The sequence below is a fragment of the Daldinia childiae genome (assembly GCF_008694065.1).
Source record: "Daldinia childiae strain JS-1345 chromosome Unknown Scaffold2, whole genome shotgun sequence".
NCBI classification, from domain to species: Eukaryota; Fungi; Ascomycota; class Sordariomycetes; order Xylariales; family Hypoxylaceae; genus Daldinia; species Daldinia childiae.
In genome coordinates, this window is record NW_022984643.1 from 2948361 (window position 1) to 2967011 (window position 18651).

The following is an 18651-nucleotide window of genomic DNA, read 5'->3' on the forward strand; positions in this document are numbered from 1 at the left end:
TATAGTAGCACACGGTATTATTGCATTGCAATGCTGATGGGCAGCAGTAGCAGTATTAAGTTGTACAACTCTTGTCATTATCATGCTGCAGAGCATGCGTACGCCTGAATGCTTCTGTATCGTAACACTTCGTTAAGGGTAACACCTCCCCTCTTATGCGAGATTTACTCTTAGCTCGTAGCACCGAGACGGTATTACGCCCCTCGTCTGTGTACCTGACCATACCACGTTCCAAATGCAGTCTCACCATATTGCTCCTAGGGGTATCACGAAAAACAATGCTTTGCATGATAACATCATGCTACTGTTGGGTTAGGGGGTGCCACGTTCCCCGAGGCAGCTGCCCGCGCTTCCAACTCTCTCCGCTTGGAGAGCAAGCTCTTGAAGGCGCCTAGACAATGCACTAGCGTCTCCTCGTCGTGGGCGCAGTAGCGGTACGTCTTTTCGTCCGTGATGACCTGAAAGCAGTGCGACTTCGTCTTGCTGATCGGATTGATATCCACGACGTTAACTATTCCAGATAGGGATAGTATGAAGGAAGCCTTGTACTCGGATTCATCTTTGTAGAGGATGAGATTCCGAGGTCGAAGAACTGCCCAGCGATTCTTCCACTGCTTAACGCCGCGTTTGCTGTTTAGCAACCAAAGCCAGCCTTGCCAGACGATGCGATCCGGATCGTTTTCGAGATTAAGGCCGCTAAGCTGACTTGCATTCCTATCTCCTAAAATTGGACGATTGTTTGAGCTAGTTTCTATTTGCGTTCCCGATGTAGCGGGCGATCGAGCACTGAGACTCTCGATAGATGCACCTTGGGCTCGTCCTTCATTGTCGGATATATCTGAATGCGAAGCAAGTTCGTTTCCAGATAGCCCCGAATAATCGTTGTGCGAAAGTCTTCTCGTAGATGGTGCAGATCGCGACGATCTTGGATCGATAGGCTCGGGTGAACTGGAGATCAACCTTTCGTGATCTGGAGGTAAGATCCGCGTCGTTCCTGACCCATTTTGCAACGTACCAACGGGAGCAAATGTCTGTCGGCGAATAATAGGGCTTGCTAAGAACATCTCTTCTTCCTCTTCCTCGATCTTAGCATCTATCTTAATTAGATCTACCCACTCCTGCGCATCCTTCGCATTCGGGGCCTCAAAGTGGTAGTTTCTCGATGGTGAGAATAGACCGAAGAGGTTATGACGCTTGTTCTTAGGGTCTTTGAGGAGCGTGACGGCGGATAGCTCCGAAGTCCAGAGCTTATGTCGAAGCTTGCTCTCCTTGTCCGTTTTGTATATTGAGAGAGCGCTGGGTCGAAGAACAAGATAAACGGATTTCCAAGTCTGTTAAACGTCACAGTTTAGTACCCGGGCAACTAGGATCTTCGAGGTCGAAGTATAGTATAACGCGGCTACTCACCTTGGTCTTCTGGGTTCGCTTCTGGACGTAGCCGGACTTTAGCACGCGGTCGAACTCGAAGCTTCCGTTCTGATTGACTGGGCTAGCCATGGGTACAGCGAATTGGTTTCGTAGACGATTGATTTGGGAGGGATTTGCGGGCGCTGCCATCGCGGATGAGGGAGGAATGCTAATGGTTGCACCTCGGTTTGATATATTCGTGGGTAGGTCGAGAGGAGATTGGGTCGCCGTCTCGGCCATCGTAAGCTCTTGGGAACGCGTGAAATAAGACCGGTCTCCGAACTCCGGATAGGTAGGTTTGTTGTCTTCAAGTTATTAGATTAGTTGAGTCGACCTCGGTATAATTACGAATGAGAATAACGTGTTGTTGACGCCAAAATATCGTATCTGAATCGTAATGTCAAGGGGTAAAGTGGATTAAAGTCAGAGTAGCTCAAGGTTGTCAACGCGATTCATTACTGAGCAGCTGGACACCACAAAATATTAACCCGACAAAAAAATGGTGGAAAGCCAATTAAGAATGGGACCGGACAAGTATCAATTGAAGCCTCTTAGTTGAAGATTAGAGAGAATATGCGAAAGAGAAGGTAGTCAGTAGAGGAAGTATGTATGTAGAAGCAGCCGTAGTCAATAACCAATAAGGTTAAAAGGGCGTCGGAATGCCCCTCAACAGATCAACAAGATTCAGGGTTATTGCTCAATGCAATTAACGTTTAAGCAAGTGCTTAGGAATGAATTGCGGCAGTAATCGTCAAACATTAGCAAATCAGCGTGCGAATTGTTTTGTAAGTTTAGAAGATTGTAAAGTCGCAAAGAAGGTAAGAATTGAGAGCTGCCACAAAAGAAATTCAGTTAGTCAGAAGTGAGTTGGTTGTAAAGTGTGTAAGAAGGACCCTTTGGATTGTGTAAAAATAGAAAGAAGTCCGTGGAGTTGTTTTCGTGTAATAATAATAATAAAAAGTCTCCTACGTTTCTACCGCAGATTGTCACACAAGCGCCGCCTTTCTGGAAACTGGATCCCCTACCACCCCTACACCACCCTTACCTTGCTGACCTTGCTTACCTGTAAATTAAGCTCCAAACGTAACGCCAGCTGTGTCGGGAACCAGGTGTTTCAGGAACTGCCGGACGCTAAGGTCCTAAATAAAGCTAACTAGCCACTGAAGGGATCCTCGTGACAAGGTTAGTAACTATTATTGTGGCTTTATTATCCAATCATTGCTCTTAGTCCTACAACTTTATCAAATGCGCCATTACGTAGGTGGATCTTACAGATGACAAACTCCCACCCCGTATCTCCCGAATATTTCTAGAACGTGTCCAATAAAGTACTTTGAAGAATAGATTGCCTAAAATGCTTCTTTTATGATTGCCTATAACTATTAGTAAATAAGCTAGGTAGTTATAAGACTAATGGTCCTCAGTCATCCCGTATGCTGACCTGCTCCAGCTCCCTTCTCTTTATGTACGTCCGGTTCTGGTCCTTCTCCAGATTTCGACCCGGGACCTTCGGATCTGATACCTGTGGATTTGCTAGGGCTTGGTTGCGGATCTGGCTGCTTGGCGGGGTGGTCTCTGTCTTTTCCTGATGTTGCTTTTGTTGCCTGTTCGTGATGCTCTTCCCTCTGTTCCTCTTCGGGGTCATTTGATTTCTTGGTTTGGTCTACCAGTACTTTAAAGCGTACTGGACATGTCGTGAATGGTGCGTAGTAGGATTGTTTAGGAATGATTCCACCCCTAAGGTAAACCAAATTCCGACTCGTTCGATATAGATTTAATTGAGAAAGTTTATGCATCGTTTTTATCTGGTATTTATTAGTGAGAAAATGTTAGAATTTATGGGATCTTTAGAATTTAGAGGTATTCGGATGAAGTCAATGAGGCTCATTAGGGAAGTCCTAGAAGAACGGGCTATTCTGTAATTCCTACGTCATGACTTTATTCAAGCACTCTAACTTCTTCTGACCTATATATGTAGAAAGCTCCGTCTCTTTAACTTTATTGTGGTTAACTAGTGGAACTTGCTTCAGTACTAATATAACGAAACCATTAGAGGTAAACTACTAAGATATTCGGGGAAAGTAGCTTATACCTACCTACCTAGGTTCATAATTCTACTTCCCTTAACAAAGTTGTACTCTCACTTGTTCCTTAATTGTATCTTTATAGAGAGTACCTAGTTAATATATATGTTGATATCAACTAACAAAACACTATGCTATTCGTAATATAAAATAATAAAAATCAAGCAAAAACGTATTTATAACTTGAATTCTTCATAAAAGCACCGAAAATAGCATTAGAATACCTTATACACACCATAGCAAATGAAGACAGGTCATTATAAATACTATAGGCAACTAGTGCCACCAATAACTCTATTCTAAACTTATACGGGGGTATCAATCCTCTTATCCCATGCGCTTATCCAATCTCCAGTCTATACACAACCTGCCCGCCTTCTCATGTTCCCATCTATTTGTCTACTCGCACCGCTAAAAAGCACGGTTGTTCGAAATAATAGCACCACTAGCCACCACTACAAGTAGATGTATAAGTAAAAGCTTACTTCCCCCCCTTTGGTACCGCAACCCTCACGCCTCTAGCGCTTCCCCAAACACTTTCCGAGACCTTGCGCGGGATTTTGCGCCCACGAAGCCTCTGATCAATAAGCCACATCCCAACCACAAACTCTGTGCGGTCTAGGTATCCACGCCCACGTCTATCCACTAGGTCCCACACCTCCGCCAGCTCGTCCGGCGGTAGCCGGCTGCGTGCCCAGATATCACGTACCACCACGTTGGCTACGACTTGCTCTAGTTCCCTTTCCCTTTCTATTTCGTTAGGAGTAGAGGTAGGAACGGATAGGGAGTCCCTTGCGTCTGGCGAAACGAGCAGTAAACCTCGATTACTCGCCCATACGCCCTCGTACCGCTTGCGCTCGCGCAGTGTGATTTCTTCGCGCCACCGGCGACGCTGACCTTCGTGGTGAATGTGCTTGTTGCCACCTAGTTTCCCGAGAGGCTTGCGGTGACGTGAGCGAGCCACTTCTTCGTCGTCTGATTTGCTAGGCGGATGGCGTAGCGTCTGGCGCATATGCGGTGTTTGCTTGCGGGACGGCGGCTTTGGCGGCGGGGTTTTTGATGGCGTTATGCGGGACGATGCGAGAGCGCCCGCTACGATGGCATCAGTAAGTGAATCAAGGGGTAGGTTAGGAGAGCTCATGTGCGGCTGTCGCCGAGGGGGAACCGGTGGACGACTAGCGGAGGTAGTCTCTGTAGATATAGCCCGTGTTGACGGGGGCCGCCTTTGCCGCGGCGTGACAGGGGTTGATGGTCGAGATCTACTTCTATCTGGAGAGCTAGGGTGGGGTGTTGGGACTGATGACGCAGAGACAAAGGTGTCATTAGATGAAATCGAACTCCGACGAAGATCATCCTCCCGGAGGGATGGTACTGTAGCTTCATTCGAAGAAGTCGGATATTGCGGCCTTGGCCCGAACGTTTGGCCTGGCTGCACCGCATCTTGTGCCTGTATGTCGTTTAATAGAAACTTCTGGGAAGTAGACCGCTTTGGTCGAGGCGATAGAATAACGGTATCCGCCTTTACAATAGGCTTTGGTGGTGTAGAAGCGCGTGGTTTACCACTTGAATCTAGAGCTCTAGGTTGCGAAGATGTGTAGGGTTTGTTCTTCATCCTCGCTGGTGGAGGAGTAGGGGGGCGTGCCTTGACTTCGATAATCATATTTTGAGTCGGACGATGTCCCTCCTGGGCTGGCTTCATCGCTGAAACCGAAGGAGATGGTGTTCTTTGCCACGCTATACTGCTAGCTAGTCTTGATGGTGATAGGCTGCTTTTAGAAACAGAGCTCAAGGTCCTTGGTGGGGTCAGAGGTCGAGTCACAGATTTTGTTCCAAGCGGCTTCGAACTCCCCGGTACCTCTACATCTTTCTTAACCGGATCTGTATCATCTCTTTTCTTCTCAAACATCGATATAAGAGCATTCGTGGGAGGAATTGAGGTCATATCTGTTGCTAAGTCGAGGCTCGTCACCGAACTGGCAGCGCTGTTGGCATCAGGACTATATTTCGGTTGTCTCCTAACTGACTGCTGGGCGTGTGGATTCGATTGAGCTGCCTGTTGATGATGAGTAGGACTGGTAGATCTACTAGCGGCTAATGTTGCAGCTATAAATGATGGAGAACGAGGATCTGGCGTAGTTTGCTTGATCGCAAACCCCAAGGAGGAGGAGCTACCATGATTGCGATTTAAGGGTGGTTGTAAGTGTTGTACCGAAGACTGAGTTTTTAACCGTTGTTCGTGGTCAAGACTGCTGTTTGCACCGTGGGTGCTGTTGCTACCCGTGTTCTGTCGGCTAGCTGCCCGGGAATGATCTCGTGAAGCCGAGGTGGCTGCGATAAGAGCTCGGTTATCGACATTTCGAGAAGGGGCAGTGGTCGTAGGCAATTGTCTCGGCGTAGACTTTTGGAAAGCGAGTGAAGCACCTTTTAAGGCGGCATTATAGGAAGTATCGTCATTGTTTTCCGATGGGTTCGGCGGCAATCGGCTCCGATTAAGGGCCCCTGATCCATTCATGAGGCCCGTTGATAGGAGGAGACCGCCTAGGTTGGAGGAAAGAGGAAAGGGGTTTCATTTATAGGCAAGCCGTTTATAGGTAGGATATAATGATATTGTCAATATATTGTTGCGCAACGAATGACATTGGAATAATGAGAAAATCCTACATAGTAGTTGTAGGATAGAAGGATTAGGCAGTTAACCATTTCGAAGCAGGGGCTAATGGAGTAAAGTTACGAAAGGGTTGGGAAATACATAGTAGGGCTGAAGGCTGAAACAAGACCATCTGATAAGGTTTCGTATTCTAAAATAATACGCTAAAGGACCCCGACTCCCGATGTCTGGGGACTTGCATCAGGGGTACACTATGTATGTACATGCACCTAATAAACCTTGCTGTGCTTTAATCTGCAGTGCTACTGCATACATGTATGTATATTACATGTATGTGTATCGTCGACAGGCTCAACTTTACCAATGGTAAATAAAATATACTTTCACATTCACTAAGAATACAGTGATTTCATGTTTAAGAGGAAATACCGGCTTCAAGCCAGCTTTTTAATTTCAGCTACAACGAAAGCTATTCGCTCTCCACCTTGAACGCCTTATGAACCGACGCCGATTCCAATGTTCCTCACCCCCCTTAGCTGCTTGCTTACCCTCCGCCTTCCGCCCCCTTTCCGATTATGTTCCAACAGAGAGTATGTAATTCTAGGCAAGTTACAGCTATCATAAGTACCACGATTCGGGTGCTATGTGCTATCGACCAGCTTTGACAAACGTCAAGTTCGCCAAGTCAGGACCCTACCTAGGTGGCCTCGCGGCGAACGACATCATAATGCAATTAAAGACAAATACAAGAAGCGGAATAAGAGGCAGGAAGCAAAAACCGGTGTGTGTAAATCGGAAACAGTACCAAAACGTGGTCAAGAATATTATATGAAAGAATCCGGAAGAGCGCCATCGCTGACAGGTTGTGAGAAGCGTCACATAAATCGTAACGTCGAGTTGCGTAACTTTTCAAAGCTCGTAATTGCTCGTTATCGCTCGTTAATGGTCCAGTAGGAAGAATGGTGAAATGTGAAATGCTTAGTAGGCATCTTCATCAGTCCACTCACTGCCCGAAATGATACGATTGCCTTCAGCATCTATCGTACCGTGCCCGGGTTGCATTTGAGGGGGAATGCCTCGATATCGCTTCGGTACATTTGCTTGCTGCCGTGAGTATGGGTCTTCCGGTGTGAACCGCTTTCCTCTTGCTGCTCGTACCTTGGCATAGTATGCATCGGACGCGTCCGCCTCCGGCTCCGAATTATCGTCGTACGTCTCCCAGTTTTCAGATCCAGTTACCACCGTAGACGTATTTGAAATCTGTCTCGGAGGAGGTGCTTGAGGGTAGGATGACTGTGCAAGTCGCTCACTTTGTATAGACATGTGCGGATCCTGATGTGAGTGAGATCTTGCATAAGCTTGGTACGAGTCTCGCTCGTATGCCCGATCATCATACACATCGTCCGGCTCAACAGCTCGGATATGGGTGCTTGAATCAAGTCCGACATTTCGGTAGGGATTTACCGGGGTCTCTAGCTCGGGAGGAGAGTTTAAGTCTCTCATCTTAGGCGGAGGAGCGCGCGCGAGTGGGTGTCCAGGTCGTAGTACGCCTTGGGCCCGCGATTCTGGCCGAGGTCTTTCGGGGGAATTGTTACCATGCTTTAGATTAGACAAAGGAGCACGGGCTGGTATCCTGGATGGGCTACCCTTCGGGTCCTTGGGTGGTTGCATACCAGGAGGCGCTCTCCTAATTGTGCCATTGCCGTTGCCGTTCACTATCGGCGTTTTCGATCTTGGAAAAGTACCCGCTTTGCTAGCATTACTGTTGGTGCGGCTAGGTGGCGGCGCTGATTTCTGTACCTTGTTTGCTGATGGCGGAGGGCCTGCAGGGGTCTTCGATCTTGGGCCTGGAACCTGTCTGGGAGCTTCAGGTTCTAGAATATCGAGGTACCTCTCCCCATACACAAGGAATGGGCGGCCGTATTCATCCTCCCACTCTTCTAGCAACTTGACAAGCTCTGCCGCGACTTTAGGAAGCTCCTTGGCAATTCTCTTTCGCATCTTTTCCTCGCGCAATAGCTTTCCTGGGTCTCGTCTTTCTCCCTTTTGACCACGCATCATAAGTCGGGATGCGTCTTGACTAGATGCTGCAAGCTCATCTCGATCGTGAACAAGAGTACGATGCTTGTCAACTAAAGCTAGGGTGGGCGCTCGCTGTTCCCTTAAAGTCTCAAGCCGAGTGATCTCGCGCTCGTGAGCTTCTAGTAGCGCGTCACTATAGACGTCAGAGAAAGCCGGCGTAAATTCGAGCATCTCATCCTCTGAGAAGTATAGCGTATCCCATAGCTCCTGGAGCTTGCACCGCGCATCTTCCACAAACAAGTGCAAGTTCTGTCGCTTAAGCTCGTTTAGCCTAGCTAATTCGTCCTCAAACTCATTGATTTGTCGGACTCCACAGCCGCGGTTGCCATTCAGGAACGCCTTACGCTCCGCTTCATCGACACCGAGCTTCTCCCAAAGCGCCGCAACGGACACCTTGAGATCTTTGAGGCACTTTTCGCGATTCTTCTTCTCCTCCGCCAACTTGTCTCTCTTATTACGAAGTCTAGACAGATCTTCTTCGTGTAGGCCGAGCTGCTCAGGGGCATCGCGATAATACTTTACAATCGCGCCGTCGGTTTGAGCTTGAGGCGTACCAAGCTCTGCCCATAGCTGGATAATGTGCTCCGATAGAGACTTAACTGTATTTACACGTCGGGTGTATTCTTCGTAGACTCGGGTAAATTCGTCATCTAATTTATTAACGTATGAAGGGGAAAGATCGAAATTCGGGGGAATTGACTGGTTCGGGCCCGTGGGTGGTAAAGTAATATTTATGAATGTAGGCTCGAGATGGGAAGAGTAAGACTCCAATGCCTGTACGAGTTCTGCAAGTAGATTAGAACGAAATGCTCTCTTCGAGATCTTCCGCGATAGTTGAGTCCGACTTACTCTTAACTTGCTCGAATCGCTCACGGTGCAGCTTGCTTATCTGCATATGCTTCTCTTTTAGCATCGTTAAGCATCTTGTGAGTGGAAAAGTGACCCGAAGATCGTCACTCTCGGGTGTGTAGCTGCGTTGTGACCTAGAACCGTCAAGGGACGCTTCCATTTGGCGGATTATAGTAATAAGTTTTTGCGCCTCTTCGACTAATTCCTTCTTTTCTACTGTCACCTGTTTTACCTGATTGTTCAAAGTCTCAGAGAGCGCTGCGAAGAGCTTTGGGTTTCTCCTATTAGTTTTTCGTCGACGCAATCGATATAGTGTAGCTCACCTCCGATTCTCTGGTTTCGCGATCATGGCTAGCAACGCCAATCTCGTCGAAGAGGCCATGAAGCTGACCGATTATGGTATTAACTTGCTGGGAAAGGTAGCTCGCGTCCATCTTGAATGCGATACCAATAGAAGGTGGTCAAAATGCCTGATTGTTTGTATTCATGAATTGTATCGAAATTTTGTTAGGAAGGTCAAGCAGATTTCAAGCTTGCAAGCGGTGACGCACTGGCCTTACTGCAGATTGTGGTTCGATATTAGAAAATTTTGGTCAAGTTAACGAATGAGTATTTTCTGGTTAAGCAACCTAGAAGCTGGATGAGGTCAGTCGGCGCATCCCAGGCGATCAAGTTACGCCAAAGCGATTTCGTGCGTTTTGCATGCACAAGTGGCCTTCGGGGAATATTTTTCGCAAAGGATCAAATGCGAATGCAAGTGATGCAAGTGATTTCGTAGTGTTGATAGTTGATAAGATGATGTGTCTTGCTTTTAGAGGCCGGTCGAGACGTTGTCTAAGAAAAGTAATATGGAGGGGAAGATGAAGGTAAACCCATTCAGGCAGATCAACAATCAAGCGCAAGTTATTATTTGCCAGTTTCCCACTAGATATCTCCACTATTGTTACATGGGTTATCACCACAGCAACTACTCTATTTAGCCCAATGCAGCAGCTGTCGTTTCAGTTTTGCCCCACTTAGAAATCAAGATTCCCTGTGTAGCCCTATCGATAAGTATCGACTGTCTCCAATCAAAACAAACGTTGGTTTCCAAATGCAGGCAAATTCGATCCCATCACATCTTTTTAGGGCTTTTTTAGTCCTGCGAGGAATCTCATCTGCATGCACGCGTCGAGGCGAAGGATTCTACCCGCATGTCTCGGACCTAGCCCGTCTCCTATGCAACCTACAGAGTATACAACATATTAAGCCACAAACATCCAGTAAAAACAATCCCATATCCTGCTTTTTCCTTTTTTCCTGTGGATCACGACAAGGTTGGCGGCGCATAAGTCTTTCGTATGTGTAGGTATCGAGGGCCTAATATTCAAACAAAACAAAACAAAAAAACTAGACTGCATATACGAATGCGCTTAGCCGATTATCTCTACATATGGATATACCCAAACTCCGCGCAGAGAAGAAGACATATTTGGTGGATTAAAAGTATAACTTAGCCTGGCCTTTATTTTACCGAGACAGTTCATAGTACTCTCCCTTTTCAAGCCAAGTTTGAATTATAATATAACATTTATTACCAATATATCTCGGCCCGTTGCAGCCTCGCCTAAGATTACTTGTTTGTATCCCAACTCTTTGTTTACGTGTGCTACACAATATGCATTTTTAATAAGAGCCGCCTGTATGTCTTTACGTAATCTTCCACTTTGTACTAACTAACAGCAACCCCTATGATGTTATTATATCGATTAGTATGTTACACAAAACTACGAATAAATACAGCAATGGCCCTTCCAAGAGTTATGTATCCCGAATTTTCTTAATTCCCCAAGTTTATTCATAGGAACCAAGTGGCATGCTAAGGCTTTCGTAGATGTAACATAGAAGCTTTGGTGAAAACAACCAACGTCATACTACACTCTGTTTTCTTACATGTAAATAGTATACCAGTGACATGGATAGAGTTAGCTAAAACAGAATTTGTAATAGGATGGGGTAAGTTAAGTTGTTGGTATCGTAATCTACGGGATAATATAAGAGTGATTCACCATACATTGGTAGTCTCTAGGTGAAGTTGTTGACTTATATTATTGATGCTAACTAAATCACAAGTATTTGCAACATCTGTAAGAGAAGTTTAGAGTAAAAGCCAATATTAAAGGATTACATGCTGATCAACAAGTTATTTCATGATCTGCCGGTTTATATAACTACTTAGTTAACGCTGTTAGAGATTCCTTGTTACGTTGTATCTATCGCTTAGACTTACACTTTAGCATAATTAATTTAATCCAAGAAATACTTATAAATTTACTCTATTAAATATTGGTTATTAGAGCTTACAGACCTGAGCGGCTGCGTTTTTCATACGACCTTGAAATATTCCGAGCTACGAGCTATCAGTGACTGCTTGTTCGATAAATTAGAGCAATCCGTATTGAAGGTTCTTTACTGCGTTGAGCTTTGTTGTTCTTACCGAGTTTCACAAATAGTAATAACAACTGATATATGCTGGTTTGCTAGATTCACAATTTAAATAGCAACCCTTATGTTACTTCAACCTATGTTGGTAATGACGACATTAAGAGGTTTGAAGTTAGTAGGGTCGATGACATATCGTTACGTACCTAGTAAGGTGAATTGTTCATGGAATAGATCCATCGTCCCCAGATAGCTCGAGAGGTCGTAATTTTGCGATGGGTATACTTGAATACGATAAACAACTAGCCAGTCAGCAATCCAAACACTATCATGGCAACGTGTCTTCTGAGTTCTTTCCACGTCATTCCCCGTCCTTGCTCGATCACTAATTCTCATAACTGCAACTGCCAAGTAATTCAGGGCTGAATCATTGCAATACGTACCTTTGTTGAACCCCGCGGATCACGGTTTGAGTGACAGTCAGGTGGGCTTGCGAGGGACAGTGAGTCTTCAAAAGGACCACAAGCATACGAAAATGGCTTCAGCCTTACTACATAAACCAAACCTCTCCTTCCAATTCTGCAGACCATAACCATTCTTCAACAACAAATTATGGCAACACTACCATATTTTCATCTATCGTATAACCTTCATCAAACTGCACCACCTTCACCACCTTCATCATGCATATGATCAAGAACATTCTAAGCGGCCTAGCCATGGCTGGGCTCGCTACTGCATGCGGAAGCGATACGGCGACTGTTAGCACTCCAACCACCAGCGCCCCAGCCAGTAGCACTTCAGCTAGCAGCACTCCAGCTAACGGTACTCTGACCAACGGCACGATAACCAACAGCACGGTACCTTTTCGGAATGTCGTATACTTCGACCAGTACGTTTCTCTTTCACACTTAATGCTATGATAAACTAACATGATTTCAAGATATCACACTGCTATCCTTCCAGGCAGAGACGTAACGGCAGGTATTACCCACGTTATCATGGCCTTCGCCAATTCATCTCTCTTCGCCTCCGAGACGGTAGGAACTTACGAGCCATTCATGCCTCTCGACAAGGTTCGCGCCATGTTCGACAACGGAACTCAGGTCGGCATCGCGATCGGCGGATGGGGTGACACGGCCGGCTTCTCGAAAGGGGCCGTGTCAGAAGAGAGCCGCGGCATGTTCGCAAAGAACGTCGCGACGATGATAGAGACCCACGGCTTCGACTTCGTAGATATCGACTGGGAGTATCCAGGCGGCAACGGCGCCGACTACAAACAGACTCCCAATTCGGATAAAGCAAGTGAGATCACGACCTTCCCGCTGTTTTTGCAACAGATCAAGAACGCTATCTCCCCCAAGCAACTCTCGATTGCCGTCCCTGCCATGCAACGCGATATAATCGCATACTCAGGGCCCCAGGCATCGTCGATTTTCGCTGCTGTGGACATGGTCAACCTTATGTCTTACGACATGATGAACCGTCGCGATGGCACTACTTCACACCATACATCCGTCAAGGGAGCAGTTAATGCCACCAAAATGTACCTGGACCTAGGCCTACCGCCCTCCAAGCTCAACCTCGGCTTCGCATACTACGCGAAATACTTCATGACGCCACCTGACGCGAACTGCACCCAGCCCATCGGTTGTCCTGTTGTCTCGGCCGAGAACGGCGACGGCTCTGATGCCGGTACTTCAGGAGCCATGACTTTCGAGAAGGCGCACGTTCATCCGCCGCCACCACCTCCGAACATGGCCACGTCTAACGACGGCACCTGCGGCGCTGGTACGAGCTTCAAGTGCCCCGAGGGAACTTGCTGCTCTCAATACGGATCCTGCGGCTCCACGACCGAGTACTGCGGCATGGGATGCCAGTCCGCATACGGCATGTGCAAGGCTCCGGACGTAGTCGCTTCGTTCGGCAAGGCGCTTGCGAACGGCCAGCTCGACGATAAGGAGGGCGGCATGTGGTACTGGGACGCGGACAGCAAGCTGTTCTGGACCTGGGACTCGCCGGTGTTGATTGTCCAGAAGGTCCGTGAGATCGTCGCGCCTATGAAACTGGGTGGCGTGATGGCTTGGAGTCTGGGCGAGGACAGCGATAGCTGGGAGCATGTCGGGACCGTCGCGAGGGCGGCTAGGGTCTTTAGCAAGCCGATTGCTATCCAGAATAAGAGTGGCAAGGAGAACTTGCGCAGACGGGTTGTAAAACCACGTGGTCATGGTCATCGGTTTGCCCATTAGGGGCTAGGGAGGGATCTTCTCTGATGAGGGATATCAGACACTACGTTTTAGGACATTTGGAGTTGGGGATTAAGCACGGATTTATGTGCTCGGGTTTTAAGATACCCAGTCAGTATACTGGCCATCCATCATTCTATTCACGTTGTATATTGCCACCTTAACTACGTAAGGTAGCCATACGTAAATAACATCGATTGGCTAGATTTTCTATATAACAACTACTCTTCTTGTGATGATACTTGACAGTGAATGTTTTCGTAAAGCTGATGAGCTGGATTAATGTCTCGGTGCTGTTTTCCTAACACAATATCCTTAGACGCTTTCAGACACCTCCTTCGTGTCCTTTACAAGATCCTGATACGTGGCAGCCCGTTTCTCCAGATTAGAGCTAGTATCTTTCCCAAGGGGGAGAACAAGGCCCAACTTCTTCCCGACGAAGATTCCCGTGCCGTCAACCGCCTCGACGATCCGCTGCGCGACAGCGGCTGGTTTCGAAGCCGAAGCGAGAGATGCAGGCGAAAGGAGGAACTGCTCTACCTGCTCGAGAACCGTGCCTTTGTAAGCTTCGCTCAAGGGAACTGTGGCGAGCGAGTTAGCAACCACCTCGAAATGGGAGAGGTCTGAGTGAGTGACTTGATACGTACTGTGGACGCCTGCGGCGTCGGCATCTCGTGCCTCGGTATCCATGTTTCCGGGGATGACGAGTAACGCGCGAATGTTGAACGCGGCGACTTCCGCCTGGAGCGTCTCGGTGATACCTTTACGTGGTCAGTCCAGGACAAACACCGAACTCGGTAGGGGGGTAGGAAGAGAACGCTTTACCTCCAAGAGCAAACTTGGTTGCTGCGTAAATACCTAGACCCGGGACCATCTCCAAAGTTGCCGAGCTGCTAACGTTGACGATGGTTCCGGAACGACGTGCCCTCATAGAAGGTAGAACAGCCTTGATCGTACGTAGAGGACCTAGGAAGTTGGTCTTGAATATGCTATCAATATGCTCGAAGCTGTTTCGTAGTATTAGCTGTGTTTTTCTCCAAGACAATGATTTCTAGGTGTTGGCTTACTCCGTGTCTTCAATGCTTCCAAGCATAATCCATCCGGCGTTGTTAACTAAAACGTCTATTTTCCCATGAAGCGCAATGACAGATTGGACCTGTGATTCCACGTCATCCCCAACCATGTCGAGCTGGAGCCATGTTCCGCCGAGGGCCTCGATTTCTGCGAAGGCGGGAGTTTTGGCCTTGTTACGATAGCCTGCGATGACCGTGTGTCCGGATTTTAGGGCAGTTCTGGCTATGTCGAGCCCAAGGCCACGGGAAGCCCCCGTCACGAGCCAGACTTGTTTCTCAGACATGATGATTAAAAGGTATTGGTTATAGTAGATAATAATATGATATTGAGATTTGAGGGTGAAGTGATCTGTCAATATCCAGCTCAACTTGAGAAACCATGAATTGGTTTATATAGACATTTACTCCATCTACTTCTATAACTACTATAGACTCCCATTACGTACTTGACTATAGATGCCTATGGGTTCGCTTACGATATACGTCGGAATTACAGAAATCAGCATGGTTGTTTCTCCATTAGGTTGGCGATGTCTAACTTAACCCGATGGGAAAGTCTATAATCCGAACGATAGTGTTTTGATGATACTGGGAACCCTAGTATTAGAACCGCATATATTCGTATACCTTTCTTCATATTGACCAAGGTGTCCTTATCCCGGACTAATACGATAACAGCGGGATATGCTAAAGGTTTATCCGTCTATTCCCAAGGTCAAGCATCTGATCTATCCGAGCAGCCCAGAAATGTTGTATCATTTCCACAATAAGTATAGAAGAGTCCCTAATTTGGCCTTGGTGGTAATTGTCTGTTGGTAGTTGTTATAATCCTCTTTTTTAATTGTGACTAGGATAGGTAAAGACCCGGGGAGAGGTTTTGTCCGTCGGGGACGTGAAGCACCGTATGAGGCACAGCTTTACCTATTATTAAGACTCAAATCAATTAGTAATTAGATTCTACCAAGTAATTTTTATTATTTGACGTTTTAGATTTGATCCTTTGATTTTGAACAAGGAATATCTTAGTTGATAGGATATTGCGATGTATGAAAAGCCACTTGATCATGTTGAACTGTTAGTGTTCTAAGAGTCTAAGAGTAGATATTTCGTTATCCCGAAAATGAAATATAATGAGAAATTTAGCCCCACTTTTGTTACTATCTTAGCAATTTCTCTAATCCTTCCCTCCCCAAGAGCGTTTGACGTCTAAAACTTCCTATCGGTTGAAACCCGGTGATATACTTTGGTACTTGAAATTTAGGTATCTTAGGGCGAATTGTACTTACAACTAATTTCTTGGGAGAGTTTTTGTAGATAATCGCCAAATGTTCTTGAGTTCCTAATACCCAATATTAGCAACATTACGTCAAGTCTTCTCTCCGATGCTCATACGGTGACACTGATCTCTAGCTTGCCTACTACTGGCTAGATGGGCAGGCCTCCGCGACGATGCGGGAATTTATGGATTATATCCAGTCGGTCTTTTATGCTGCAACAGGCTGGAACCGTGATAATAGCTATTCTTCGCTCAATGCGACGTCCGATGCCCTTCTAAACTTTCCGACTCCTCGTGGTCTTCGCCTAACCCTATCCTCTCTTGCAACATCTCAATTCGCTACTTCGTACCAGCTTGGCACCGTGGGTGTTGTCGACGGCTCTGTATCATACTTATACTCAACTGTGTCTCTCAATAATGCCATCGCTGAAAGTGAGAAGATACCCTTACCAGATCTTTTGCGAAGCTACCGCCCGCTTGCCGAGTTACCTCGCCGAGCTGAGGAAGGAGGACAGCTAGAGGGAGGGTTGATCAAAGACGGACTTGCATATGGGAGACTGTACCTCCCTGCGTCTATGTTAGAGGCCCTGGTGGTTAGGAGGATTTCGCGTGCGTTACAATTCCAGTTAAGTGCTGTGTCCGACCGAAAACTACGGAATGGAGGTACTATGCTGGGAATGGTACAGTATGACGAGGGTCGCTATGCGGTTGAGGGTCTCGCATCAACCGACGGCGGTTTGCTTGGAGCGCGCGCGTTATACAATTTCGGCGGCGATGTGGCCCATCTAGATACGCAAACGCAACCGACGACTACTAATGGGAATGGAACGGGTAACGGCGAGAGAGAACGCATTTTTGGCCGGTTCAGCGCTGGTGCCGAGTTCTACTACGGAACGCTAAACAAGTCAGGAGGGATGAGTGTTGGAACACGATTTGCGACGCTGCCTACGCACAAAGGTACTCCCCTCACTGCGACAATGACGGTTAACCCCCTGATGGGAACTATTAGTTGGAGCTACGCGGTCATGGCTGGTAGCTATTGTTCGCTTGCATCGAGAATGGATTTCAATGTTTACAGTTATGAAAGTGACTGGGCTGTGGGTATGGAGCTCTGGAGAAAGAGAACGACCTGGTCTATCAACCAAGAATTAGAAGAAGTGCCAACGTCAGTGAACACCACGCCCGAGAGGAGTTTCCAGGAAAAATTGGAATGGGAGTTGGATAGCCCTCCCTTGCCCTTGGACACGGCTGAGGTTCTGCCACCACTGGAACCAGTCGCCCAGCCAAAGAAGAAGGAGAGAAGCTTCCAAGCTAAGATGGAGTGGAGGCTAGACGATCCTGATGTGGATTCGACAGTACCAACTACCAATGAGAATGATGATGAAAATGATGATCAGTATTCGGGCGTTTTGAAGGCGCGCCTAGACCAGCATCTCAGGGTTGGTCTTTTATGGGAGGGCCGAGTCAAGTCTTTACTTTTTAGTCTTGGCAGTAGTATTGACCTACGGCGACTTGACTCGCCTTTCCGCACACTTGGACTCGAAGTACAATTCTCGGCATAAAGATACCAATAAAATAAGCCTAGACCCTCGAACATGGCTATCGCGGCGATTAATCTGCGTGTCCATACTGCCGTTCAACCTGAATGTGCGATATCATTGCTTGACGGTGGATTGGTGGCACGGTCGCAATTACGCCCCTAATAGTACCCCCAACCAATCTCCTAAGCCGACGTTTATTGGTAGCATCCTCCCCGAGGCATTCTTCCTGTACGAGGGACCTATACTATAGTTGTATTGTGGGAAGGAAATTTGTAACGATGAGAAGGGATGCGGATTATATGGTATTTGTCGGGTCATAATACCTTTCTCGGTGACTCCGGGGTTAAAATACCTTGATGTCTACCTAGGTATGTAGGCTGATTCGACCAGACCCCTTATGCGTCCCTAACGGCTTCCAAATATGTTCCTAACTAACGAACACCCTTGTTATTGTTGCATGCAGTGATGCGACCCAGGAGACCGGGCAGTCTAATTGAAATATCTCCACGGATACTCGAACCACATACGGCGTCGCTTTAGAATCTTGCAACTAGGCACGCCACTATGCTGTCTCAAGGATAATTACCTGCCTGCTGTAGTCATGGGTTTAAGCTCCCTCTGCTACCATTGACAGCGTCGCCCTGCGCCGAGAAAGGGGCCGTCTTGGAAGAAGCTTGTTGAGAGGCTACTGGTCTAAGCTATATTAACCTAATCTATCCGCATGTTGTGGTGCAACACGAGCTACCTGGGATTTGCTGCGCCTTGGCTTTGCTTGCATGCTAAGAACAAACTTAGTGTATGGTATGATAGACATGACTCTTGATCATGATTAGATGCTGGCTTAATGATGCTAGCTTAAATCGACTAGAAAATGTCATGTATATACATAGCAAACTCTGCACCATAGAACCTGAGGAGATGAGATAGAAATATGAAAGTCTAGATTATCGTATCATTTTATTTCTTCAGCTATGATAAGGCGTCGATTCATGATATGCTGTAAGTTTTGATAATCAACTTAAGATACAAATGATTGATGTGCAAAGTTGAAGTTCAGCTGTGGG

The 18651-nt window shown here is 46.9% G+C and overlaps 6 protein-coding genes across 6 annotated transcripts; 2 read left to right on the forward strand and 4 right to left on the reverse strand.

Annotated features, from left to right (window-relative positions):
• Positions 1-296: 296 nt before the first annotated feature.
• On the reverse strand, positions 297-1557 carry GL218_01716 (putative PH domain-containing protein PB16A4.02c; the record flags this gene model as incomplete). Its single annotated transcript, XM_033578196.1, has 2 exons — positions 297-1331; positions 1408-1557. 2 exons carry the CDS (start codon positions 1555-1557, stop codon positions 297-299), a joined length of 1185 nt encoding a protein of 394 aa, XP_033438909.1.
• Positions 1558-3972: 2415 nt separating this feature from the next.
• GL218_01717 (Increased rDNA silencing protein 4) lies at positions 3973-5433 on the reverse strand (the record flags this gene model as incomplete). The annotated part of the gene is made up of 1 exon (XM_033578197.1): positions 3973-5433. One exon carries the CDS (start codon positions 5431-5433, stop codon positions 3973-3975), a length of 1461 nt encoding a protein of 486 aa, XP_033438908.1.
• A 1644-nt stretch (positions 5434-7077) lies between these two features.
• Positions 7078-9464, reverse strand: GL218_01718 (Anaphase spindle elongation protein 1; the record flags this gene model as incomplete). Its single annotated transcript, XM_033578198.1, has 3 exons — positions 7078-8966; positions 9031-9298; positions 9354-9464. 3 exons carry the CDS (start codon positions 9462-9464, stop codon positions 7078-7080), a joined length of 2268 nt encoding a protein of 755 aa, XP_033439527.1.
• A 2670-nt stretch (positions 9465-12134) lies between these two features.
• Positions 12135-13700, forward strand: GL218_01719 (putative chitinase 3; the record flags this gene model as incomplete). Its single annotated transcript, XM_033578199.1, has 2 exons — positions 12135-12343; positions 12395-13700. The coding sequence occupies 2 exons, from the start codon at positions 12135-12137 to the stop codon at positions 13698-13700; spliced, it is 1515 nt and encodes a 504-aa protein (XP_033439526.1).
• A 312-nt stretch (positions 13701-14012) lies between these two features.
• Positions 14013-15054, reverse strand: GL218_01720 (Retinol dehydrogenase 8; the record flags this gene model as incomplete). The annotated part of the gene is made up of 4 exons (XM_033578200.1): positions 14013-14278; positions 14345-14458; positions 14523-14704; positions 14765-15054. 4 exons carry the CDS (start codon positions 15052-15054, stop codon positions 14013-14015), a joined length of 852 nt encoding a protein of 283 aa, XP_033438733.1.
• A 1165-nt stretch (positions 15055-16219) lies between these two features.
• GL218_01721 (Mitochondrial distribution and morphology protein 10) lies at positions 16220-17608 on the forward strand (the record flags this gene model as incomplete). Its single annotated transcript, XM_033578201.1, has 1 exon — positions 16220-17608. The coding sequence occupies one exon, from the start codon at positions 16220-16222 to the stop codon at positions 17606-17608; it is 1389 nt and encodes a 462-aa protein (XP_033438486.1).
• Between the last annotated feature and the right edge of the window lie 1043 nt (positions 17609-18651).